Here is a 12,003-nt window from a genome sequence, read left to right as displayed (position 1 = left end):
AACGCAGTCGTACTTGCCACCTGCCAAGCAAGGAGGCAAGCCACACTGAACTTGCAGGCTGTTGCTTGTTGACCTTTAGGAATAAGAAACCTTCCCATCCTGGAATCTGCTGCTCTGAAGCAGCATGGTCCAGCCCTCTTCCTTAGACTGAGGCTTAGCCTGTCAGTAAGTCTGTCTTCCCCTTCTGGCTGAGGTCAAATCTGAGCTGCAAACAGGAAAATCAACACCTCTTTGTCAGTGGTTGCTTTAATACTTGCCTTTCTCTGATAATAGCCCACCTGCTGAGCCTAAAGGGGGGGAGGGGGTACAAAGCAAAAGGCCCACTAGTCAAGCATTGGGATTCAAGAATTCAAGCCTATAAGCAAAAACCTAGCAATCAAATGTCCAGGCTGCCGCTGTGTGTGTACCAATACTCAGAAGATGAGTGTATGTAGAAAGGAATCAGGTTTAGATGGAGGCTGTGGCATGCACCCATAATCCCAGTACTTGGAGGCTGAGACGGGAGGATCACAGGTTCAAGGCCAGCCTTAGCAACTTCATGAGACCCTCAGCAACTTAGTGAAGCCCTCTTTCCAGTGAAAAATAAAAAGGGCTGGGGGAATAGCTCAGGGGTAGATACCCCTGAGTTCAATCCCCAAAACCAAAAATAGATGAATAGGAAAGGTTCATCCAGACCAGCCCTGAAGAAGATAGAGGGGCCAGCTCCCTAAGCCCCATCTTTCTGGTCTCCAGGTGCCTAGGCTTTTTATGGGGAGGGAAGGAGGCAGAGGATGGGGGCTGGGCAGGGCCTTCATGGTGAGCGTGAAGTCAGGGATCTTTGCCCAAATATCACACTGGATTCTCACCCTGTCTTTACTACTTACTAAGGAAGTGCTTTAAAAAAGCAGTTTGGGTTCTGTGACTGTGAGGAAAGCTTTAGGGGTTAATGAGTAGGGGACTAGGGAGGGCCAGAAGGGGATTAGGGGAGGGGGAGCCCCTGGGATAGTTCCTTCTGACACTCATGGTGAGAATCACAAAGATTGGCTTAAAAAAAAAAAAAAAAGCAAAGCCTCCCCCAGAGATGCCAGTGCCCATGTGGAAGCGCCCCTGCTTTCTGTGGGTTCTTCACTAAGCCCCCCTGCGGGAGCCAGATGGAAAGGGAGGCCGGGGGCCAGCTGACTTGGGGCTCACAGACTGCCCTTGCCTCCCGGCAGGTTACCTGGCCCTGGTGATCGCCGCCTGTGCGCTGAACTTCCACAGAGCGCTTCCTCTCTTTGTGATCACCGTGGCTGTCATCTTCTTTGTGGTCTGGGATCACCTGATGGCCAGATATGAGCAGCGACTGGAAGAGCTCCTGTCCCCCGGCAGGAGGCTGCTGAACAGCCACTGGTTCTGGCTGAAATGGTAAGTGAAATTGCTTCTCCTGCCGCCCTTGAGGGTGTCATACTGTTCCATCACTCCTCCAAAAATGTGTTCTAAGCCGGGCCTGGTGGCACACACTTGTAATCCCAGCATTCAGGAGGCTGAGACAGGAGGATCACGGTTCGAGGACAGACTCAGCTTCTTAGTGAGGCCCTTTGCAACTCAGTGAGACCCTGTTTCAAAATAAAGAATTAAAGCAAAGGGCTAAGACTGCCCCTGGGTTCCATCCCCAGTACTGAAAAAAAAAAAAAGTGTTCTAAAATGTCTTCTTCAGCTGGGCATTGTGGCAAATGCCTGTAATCCCAGTACTTGGGAAGTTGAGACAGGAGGATCACAGGTCCTGCAGGTAGTGAGACTGCATCAACCTAGACAGAGACTCTGCTTCCAAATAAAAATAGGGCTGGGAATGTAGCTTGGAGTTAGAATGCCCCGGGATTCAATCCCCAGTACTGTGTGCACGCGCGCTAACACACACACACACACACACACACACACAATGCCTTCCTTATTTATGGGAAACCAGCTTGGGAGCAATCCATTATAATGCCTTCATTTTACAAATAGGCAATGAGGTAATGGCATGGGCTCAAGTGTCTGTAGAAACACTCAATTTTGAGAGCTACTTAATAATAAAATGTCATCCAAAAGACATTAACTTAATAACCTTCAATGTGCTATACAAGAGAGACACCTATGTATACAGGAGAGACACCTACTATCGAGAAGCACTGAAGACCACAGGATAACTCGAGGTGTTAGTCATAGTAGGATGCCTTTAATTCAACCTGTCAGTGGAATGACATCGTGATCGTTTAGTCATGTCTGTCCTGGCACAGGACAGGAAACAGACACACATGCCTTCTAAGGCCAGTACCTGTGAGCTTCCATTTTTTGAAACACTGTTTTCTTATACAAGTTATACAGATTTTTTTAAATGTATCCACAAAAATGAGGATCATAGAGTATGTTCAATTTTATTTTTTAATTCATAGTTTCTCTATATTTACTGATTATTTTACTTAAAATTTCCTGCTATTTTAAATGTTGTGAGAGCATAGCCCTTTTTTAAGCTATTTGTGATTAATTTATATCAACTGGTATCTCTTTATCTACAGTTCTTTATTGACCAGTGAATCAAATAATTTTTCAATTAGGCTTTTATTTTCCCTCATTTCTTTCCATGTGCTTTGCTCCCTAAAAACTGTCTGAGCCGGGCATGGTGTTGCACACTTGTAATCCCAGTACTTGGGAGGCTGAGATAGGAGGATTGCAGGTTCGAGGACAGCCTCAGCAATTTAGTGAGGCCCTCCAAAACTTCAGTGAGACTCTATTTTACGAAGAGAATAAAATAGGGCTGGAGGTGTAGCTCAGAGGTAGGATGACCCTGGGTTCCATCCCCAGTACCAAAAAAGCACTTGACTGTGTGTAGCCAATGAATTAAAATCATGAATCATAGATTATGATCAAAACACAACTTGATTCTTTTCATCCACCTCCCTTCCCATTTTATTCAGTGGGAGCTCTCTATTCCATCCTCTGAATTACAATGCCAAAATCCCATGACACCTCTGTTCACTCTTAGTTAATACTCCAGTGGTCACAGATATATTTTCAATGTTAAGCTGCCCCATCCCATACAATAATGAAAACTATGAACTTGACCAAGGTGCCGTCAATTTTTTTTCTTTTGTGGTACTGAGGATTAAACCCAGGGGCATTCTACCACGGAATTATAGCCCAGCCTTTTTTATTTTGAGACTGGGTCCCAATAAGTTACCCAACCTGGTCTCAAATCTCCCATCTTCCTGCCTCTGCTTTCCAAATAGCTGAAATTACAGGTGTGCCAATCATGCTCTGCCAAGGTCCCATCTTTCCGCCCCAGATTTGGCTCGATTTCTCTTCCCTTCCTGTTACCTGCTTCTCACCAGCCTGGAAGCCAGGAGAGACCAAGGCCGGGCAGTTGTGACTGGAGGTTTCCCACCCTGAGCTCGAGGCCTCCCTGGGAGCCTTTCTTACAGGCTCGGGGTCCTGCTGTGATCGGGTCCTGCAGTGATCGCGAAGGGCTTTTTTTTCTGAGGCATCTCGTCTCCCGCACATGGTCTTGGCCTAACACATCAGGACTGTGCAACCCCACCCAGCAGCCTTTGCGGTTCTGCCACCCAAGCAGTGGGTCAGCCGGGTCATGCCTGGAGTCCGATTTAGATCCCCCGATGATGCCCCCAGCTGCAAAGAACACATTTCAAGTTCTCCCACAAAGGGAAGAATGTAGCACTTTACCTATCTCTAAAATGGGAGGTGAGCTAAAAATCCTCAGCCATTAACTCTCTCAAAGAAACCTCCTCTCCAAACACCCTTTCCCCGCCCCAGCATCCTTTACATATCTTTGAACTGGTAAAGGGCCTGAGAGGGTCACACTGCTTAACCGTTTGGCTACTGGCCATTATAGCCACACGACAGAGGGTCTGCTGCGCCTCTGAAAGTGTGGCGTTCCGGCGCCAGGGTGTGTGGCCCCTGCACGCGTTGTTTTATGCTTGCCAACTGAAGCCTTGTTACAGCTTTCACGGTAGCTGCGTCAGTGATGCCAGTGCCTCCCTTCCGTTCTCTAGGGTGGTGTGGAGCTTGCTGGTCCTGGGGGTCATTTTATGGCTGATCCTGGACACCGCCAAGCTGGGTCAGCAGCAGCTGGTGTCCTTCGGTGGGCTCCTGATGTACGTCCTCCTGTTATTTCTGTTTTCTAAGCACCCAACCAGAGTAAGTATAAAGTGGATCTTTGGGGGATTATGTTTTCCTCCTCCACCACCACCCCACTCCCAGGTGAAAATTGCTGAAAATAATAATTGGAAAAGAATTTTAACTCTTCCATATTTCCCTTACCCTTGCTGTGATTGAAATCGCTAAGTTCTTCTGGAACTTTCTAAGTCCTCTCTGGTACTGCCTTATGGTTAATTCTCAGCAATTTCAAGTCACACAGCCCGGAGACATTCCTTCCCTGGAAATTAGAATTTCCCTTCATGTATATCCTTCACCCATCAGACACACACACAGAGCAAAACTCACTCCTTTCAAGCCAGACTTTTCCCAGGCTCTAAAGTATCCCATATGCTACACTCGATCCTGCCGTCTATGTAAGTTACATTTGCAATTTGGGCTTTTTTTTTTTTTTACTCCCCAAATTTGTCTTTCTTTCTTTTTTTTATTATTATTATTATTATTATTATTATTTTTTGATGGTACTGGGGTTTCTGGAAGCCCTTCTACCTCCGGGCTACACTCCCAGACCTATTTTATATTTTTGAAACAGGGTCTCTTAAGCCAGCGTGGCTGGCTTCGAACCTGCGCGATCCTCCTGTCTCCGCCTCCCAAGCGCGGGGATTACAAGTGTGCACCACCACGCCCGGCCCAAATTTGTCTTTCTACAGTATTTTCCCTCGATTGAGCCCAGTTCTCATCCTCATCTGTCATGAAATGTACAATAATTCTGAGATCTGGGAGCTCTCACACAGGAATCAGGATGGCGCGTTCGGAAAGACTCTACCCAAGGAAAAAGCCTAATCTGAGAGCACGTTCACCGGCTATGATACAAATGGTTTGCCCTGTTTGGGTAAACATCTCCATTTTTCTGTGCTTTTGCTCCCATAGTTCTTTGCAGGACACTCATCTTTGCACAAAAACTGAAAGCAGATGAATGTCATTTCTGCCGCACATCCTGGTCCCCATGACAGGTCATTGGTTCCTTTTATAGTGAAACAAGAGCCCCTCAGCCAGGCAGGATTGCATTTCATTTACTATAAAATCATCAAATCAACAAGCCGTGGACACACGGAGAAGTCGTGTTCTACCTTTTCATTTTACAGGCAGGAGAAGAAAATATATTTACCTAATATTAACAGTAAGATGAGGACAGTCAGGTCCTTTCTCCTTTAATGAGGCTTCTTTTTTTTTCCATGGTTTTATTTATTTATTTTTTGTTTTGTTTTGTTTTTGTTTTTGTTTGTTTGTTTTTTATTGGTGCACTGTATTCATACATTATAGTGGGATACAAACTTTTGTAGACATACATGCACACATCACCCAGTCAGCCCCCACCCGAACCCCACCCCATTCTCTCCCCATCCCTCCCTCCCATGCTTGGCTTAGTGGTTGACATCTAGTATTATAGCAATTTATCCAAAATTAAAAATGATAATCTCACATAACAGTTTCATTTGTCTGATACCAAGCTTTTGATGACTTAAAGATAACATTTCAATATTTCTTTTTACTTTCTTTCTTACCAGAGAATATTTTTTTTCTATTTTTTAGGTGAAACTATCATATATTTATATATTTATTTTTCAGAAAAAAAAATCTATCCTAATATGGAAAATGGACTCTAGATACCCAAAACGATCTTGAAAAAGAACAAAGCTAGAAGATATATATTTTCTGATTTCAAACCATATAAAGCTACAATAATTGAAACAGTGTAGTACTATTCTAAAGGCAGATATATAAACCATTGGAGTTAAATAAAAGCCTAGAGCTAAATTCTTCCCTATATTGTCAAGTTATTTTTGACAAGGTTTCCACGAACATTTGGTGGTGGAAATAATAATCTTTTAACTAAATATTGTTGAAACATAATAATTACATGGAAAAGAATAAAATTGGACCCTTACCTAATCCCATATACAAATATTAACTCAAAATAGATAAAAGATCTAAATATAAATCTTAAGACTATAAACTTTTAGGAGAAAATCTGGGTCATAAAACCTCACAACATTGAAATTGGCAGTGATTTCTTGGATATGATTTCAACGGCACAGGCAACAGAAGAGTATACAAACTCCCTAAAAAATAAAAAAATTATTGTATATCCAAAGACAATGTAAACAGTTAAAAGTTACTAATAGAATGGGATAAAATATTTCCAAATGCTATATCTGAAGGTATATTAATATTCCATCTAGAAATCCTAAAAATTAACAACAATAAAGGCAAAAAATACCATTTAGAGATAGGTAAAATACTAACATAAATAATGAATCTCCACAGATAACCAGTGTTAGTTGTCTGTTGGATGGAAAATCTTGTTTCTCTGGTTCTGGTGTGTGTTACCTATTTCTTCTTTGTAGCTAATCTCTTTGAGTATTTTCTCTAGTGCTGGTTTTGAAGATATAAATTCCTTCAGTTTTTGTTTGTCATGGAAGCTTCTTATTTTTCCATCTAATTTGATAGAAAGTTTTGCTGGGTAGGAAATTTTTGGCTGGAAGTTGTTTTCTTTCAGAGTTTGAAATATGTTACTCCAAGCCCTTCTGGCTCTCATGACTTGGTTTGGGAAGTCTGGAGTGATTCTAATTGGTTTGCCTCTGAATGTCACCTGGTCCTTTGTTTTTGTTGCCTTTAAGATTCTCTGCTTGGCTTCCACCTTGGTCATTTTGACAATTATGTGGCGTGGGGGTCCTCTTCTCTGATCCTGTCTAAAGGGAGTTCTATAAGTTTCCTGGATCTTTGTATCAACGTCTTGCTCTATGTTTGGAAAATTTTCTGCTATTACTTCCTTGAAGAGATTGTTGATCCCTTTGGTTTCACTTTCTTTACCCTCCTCTATTCCAATTATTCTTAGGTTAGCTCTCTTAAAATGGGCCCATATTTCTTCAATATCAGATTCCTGCTGTCGGTTATTTTTTTTCTAGATTAGAAACTATGCGTTCATTTTTGGAATGATCATCTTCTAAGAACGAGATTCTGTTCTCCATGTGGTCTAATCGGTTGTTTGTGCTTTGAATTGAGGCCTTTACTTCATTAATTGCATCCTTTATCTCTTTTTGGCTCTCTCTGAGTTCTTTTCGAAGCACCTCTATTATTTCTACAGTTATTTTCCTGATTTGATCTTCTAGAAATCTCTGATTTTCTGTTTTATCAGGTTCTGATGTTGTGGGGTTGTGGGCATTCATTGCTCCAGTATTATTCGTCTTTCCCATGATTTAGGAAGTTTGTACCTTCTCTGGGTTCTTCCCTTGGGTCACTATGACTTCACTTAAGGTGTTCTGGATCTCGAGTCAGTAGTATCTCAGACCCCACTACTCCTTTACTGGGTTGTATCACAGAGTCTCCGACCCAGAGAGTCGATAGAGGCTGCTTTAGACTGTGGGGGGGGTGCCAGGTTGCACGTTCTCCTATGGTGTGATATCTCTGCCACCGCCCCTCCCCCACTGGGTCAAGTCCCAGAGAGTACAGTACTGGGATTTCTCCTCTGGGGCCCGCAATTTGACTCACTGTTCTTGAGTACGCAGATGTAGCTGTACCAGATTCGGTGAATTCTCTGCTGCTGCCGCCGGTGGCAATATGGCGCCGCTGCTACACCCTCGGCCGGGAGACTGGCGTATTTCTTCTTGGTTTTGATTTACACTCTGAATCCCTGCAGCGTGTGCTGAGCTCAGCCACTGGGAGCTTTAGATTTTACCTGCGGCGAGAAATCCCGCCTGGCTGTTCGCAGCGGCTCACCTCAGCTTGCTGTAGCCGTCCGGTGAACTCGCCGCTGCCGCCGGCAGTATGGCGCTGCTGCTGTGGTCTCGGGCGTGAGGCCGGTGTATCTCCTCTGTGGCTCTGAGCTCTGTTCTCAGTCCGCTTTCTCTCTGGAGCCTGGTGATTTTTTTGTTTCACTGGTGATGGTGTTTTCTGGCTATGAAAGGTGCTGATTTTGTGGTAATGGAGATTAGTTGTTAGCGGGGCTCTTAAGCCCCGCTTTTCTCGGTCGCCATCTTCCCGGAAGTTCGAGGCTTCTTAAACTATTTTTTCTAAGTTATTTATCAGGAGTTAGTGCTTATATACTTCTCCAGGACTGAAGGTTTCAAATTCAAGTTTAGAAAGAGGGAACTTTACCTGGGCATGGTGGTACCCGCCTACAATCCCAGTACTTGGGAGGCTGAGACAGGAGGATTGCAGGTTTGAGACAAACTTGGTAACTTAGCAAGACCCACAACAACTTAGTGAAGCCCTGTTACAAAATAATAAATAAAAAAAGCAGGGCGAGAGGCTAAGACAGGAGGTTCACAGGTTCAGGAAAACAGTCCCAGCAAGTAGTGAGACCCTGTTTCAAAATAAAAATAAAATAAGGCTGAAGGTGTAACTCAGAGGTAGAATGCTTCTGGGTTTAATCTTCAGTACCACACACAAAAATGATAATAATAATTATTATTTTATATTATATAATATATAATAATTATAATATAATATATAATATAAAATATATAATATATTATTATTATTATTATTTTAAAAAGGACTAGAGGTAAAGCTCAGAGGTTGAATGCCCCTGAGCTCAATCCACAGTACCACAAAAGAAAAAAAGGAGGAAGCACAATTCTGAATTTTCTAAGGTATAGTTCCATCACAATATTATCTGTTCCTGACTGCTTGGGCCTCCCAGAGAGATGGGTCACAGGTCACACACAAGAATGCTTCCAGGACTTCCGGGAAGATGGCGACCGAGAAAAGCGGGGCTTAAGAGCCCCGCTAACAACAAATATCCATTACCACAAAATCAGCGCCTTTCAAAGCCAGAAAACAACATCACCAGAGAAACAAAAAAAATCACCAGGCTCCAGAGAGAAAGCAGACTGAGAACAGAGCCACAGAGGAGACCTCACGCCCGAGGACGCGGCAGACGCGGCAGTAGTGCCATACTGCCGGCGAATTCACGGGACGGCCACAGCAAGCCGAGGGGAGCCGCTGCGGAGCAGCCAGGCGGGATTTCTCGGCGCAGAGGACATCTAAAGCTCCCAGTGTCTGAACTCAGCACACGCTGCAGGGATTCAGAGTGGAAATCAAAACCAAGAAAAAAAAAACGCCAGCCCAACAGCCGAGGGCGTAGCAGCGGCACCATATTGCCACCGGCGGCAGCAGCACCGAATTCACTACAGCTACATCTGCGTACTCAAGAACAGTGAGTCAAATTGCGGGCCACAGCGGAGAAATCCCAGTACTGTACTCACTGGGACTTGACCCAGTGGGAGAGGGGCGGTGGCAGTGATATCACACCATAGGAGAACGTGCAACCTGGCACCCCCCACGGTCTAAAGCAGCCTCTATCGACTCTCTGGGTCGGAAACTCTGTGATACAACCCAGTAAAGGAGTAGTGGGGTCTGAGATACTACTGACTCGAGATCCAGAGCACCTTAAGTGAAGTCATAGTGACCCAAGGGAAGAACCCAGAGAAGGCACAAACTTCCGAAATCATGGGAAAGAGGAATAATACTGGAGCAATGAATGCTCACAACCCCACAACATCAGAACCCGATAAAACAGAAAATCAGAGATTTCTAGAAGATCAAATCAGGAAAATAACTGTAGAAATAATAGAGGTGCTTCGAAAAGAACTCAGAGAGAGCCAAAAAGAGATAAAGGATGCAATTAATGAAGTAAAGGCCTCAATTCAAAGCACAAACAACCGATTAGAACACATGGAGAACAGAATCTTGCTCTTAAAAGATGATCATTCCAAAAATGAACGCATAGTTTCTAATCTAGGAAAAAATATCCGACAGCAGGAATCTGATATTGAAGAAATATGGGCCCATTTTAAGAGAGCTAACCTAAGAATAATTGGTATAGAGGAGGGAAAAGAAAGTGAAACCAAAGGGATCAACAATCTCTTCAAGGAAGTAATAGCAGAAAATTTTCCACACATAGAGCAAGAGGTCGATACACAGGTCCAGGAAACTTATAGAACTCCCTTTAGACAGGATCGGAGAAGAGGATCCCCACACCACATAATTGTCAAAATGACCAATGTGGAAGCCAAGCAGAGAATCTTAAAGGCAACAAAAGCAAAGGGCCAAGTGACATTCAGAGGCAAACCAATTAGAATCACTCCAGACTTCCCAAGCCAAGTTATGAGAGCCAGAAGGGCTTGGAGTAACATATTCCCAATTTTGAAAGAAAACAACTTCCAGCCAAAAATTTCCTACCCAGCAAAACTTTCTATCAAATTAGATGGAGAAATAAGAAGCTTCCATGACAAACAGAAACTGAAGGAATTTATGTCTTCAAAACCAGCACTAGAGAAAATACTCAAAGAGATTAACTACAAAGAAGAAATAGGTAACACACACCAGAACCAGAGAAACAAGAGTTTCCATCCAACAGACAACTAAGATTGGTTATCTGTGGAGATTCATTATTTATGTTAGTCTGTTACCTATCTCTAAAGGGTATTGTTTGCCTTTATTGTTGTTAATTTTTAGGATTTCTAGTTGGAATATTAATATACCTTCAGATATAGCATTTGGAAATATTTTATCCCATTCTATTAGTAACTGTTAACTCTGTTTACATTGTCTTTGGATATACAATATGTTTTTTATTTTTTAGGGAGTTTGTATACTCTTCTGTTGCCTGTGCCATTGAAATCATAACCAAGAAATCACTGCCAATTTCAATGTTGTGAGGTTTTATGACCCAGATTTTCTCCTAAAAGTTTATAGTCTTAAGATTTATATTTAGGTCTTTTATCTATTTTGAGTTAATATTTGTATATGGGATTAGGTAAGGGTCCAATTTTATTCTTTTCCATGTAAGTATTATTTTTCAACAATATTTAGTTAAAAGATTATTATTTCCACCACCAAATGTTCGTGGAAACCTTGTCAAAAATAACTTGACAATATAGGGAAGAATTTAGCTCTAGGCTTTTATTTAACTCCAGTGGTTTATATATCTGCCTTTAGAATAGTACTACACTGTTTCAATTATTGTAGCTTTATATGGTTTGAAATCAGAAAATATATATCTTCTAGCTTTGTTCTTTTTCAAGATCGATGTGGGTACCTAGAGTCCATATTCCATATTAGGATAGATTTTTTTTCTGAAAAATAAATATATAAATATATGATAGTTTCACCTAAAAAATAGAAAAAAATAGATTCTCTGGTAAGAAAGAAAGCAAAAAGAAATATTGAAATGTTATCTTTAAGTCATCAAAAGCTTGGTATCAGACAAATGAAACTGTTATGTGAGATTATCATTTTTAATTTTGGATAAATTGCTATAATACTAGATGTCAACTACTAAGCCAAGCATAGGAGGGGGGGATAGGGAGGGAACGGGGTGGGGATCGGGTGGGGGCTGACTGGGCAATGTGTGCATGTATGTCTACAAAAGTATGTATCCCACTATGATGTATGAATACAGTGCACCAATTAAAAATAAATATGAAAAAAATAAAAAAATAAATAGAAGAAATACAAAGCAAAAAAAAAAAAAATTAAAAGGGCAAGGGGTATAGCTCGGCAATAGGATGCCCCTGGTTCAACCCCAATGCCAAATAAATGAATAAATAAAAAAAAAAAAGAATGCTTCCAGAGAAGACAGTGATCTTTTTAACATTTATTCTGGGGTTGGCATTAATTTCCTTAGATAACATCTCAATCTTTCCTCACAGGTTTACTGGAGACCTGTCTTCTGGGGAATTGGGTTACAATTTCTTCTTGGGCTCTTAATTCTAAGGACTCATCCTGGATTTGTTGCTTTTGATTGGTTGGGCAGGCAAGTTCAGGTAAGTGGTTTAAAAGGACGCTGTTGCTTTAGGGTGCTTTTAACATTCGGATATAGTCTTC

General features: G+C 42.2%; 1 protein-coding gene across 1 annotated transcript in view; it reads left to right on the top strand.

Moving 5' to 3' along the window:
- Positions 1-12,003, top strand: part of SLC28A3 (solute carrier family 28 member 3) — a gene marked incomplete at both ends in the record, with an annotated part of 116,320 nt that overhangs the window by 81,031 nt on the left and 23,286 nt on the right. Inside the window, 3 exons of the mRNA XM_080709002.1 lie at positions 1,194-1,383; positions 4,008-4,152; positions 11,829-11,942. Of these exons, the coding sequence (XP_080565128.1) occupies positions 1,194-1,383; positions 4,008-4,152; positions 11,829-11,942 (449 nt within the window). The remainder of the gene's footprint in view (positions 1-1,193; positions 1,384-4,007; positions 4,153-11,828; positions 11,943-12,003) is intronic.

Source organism: Muscardinus avellanarius (assembly GCF_963383645.1).
Source record: "Muscardinus avellanarius genome assembly, chromosome: 13".
Classification (NCBI taxonomy): Eukaryota; Metazoa; Chordata; class Mammalia; order Rodentia; family Gliridae; genus Muscardinus; species Muscardinus avellanarius.
This window is presented reverse-complemented; position numbering and strand designations above follow the sequence as displayed.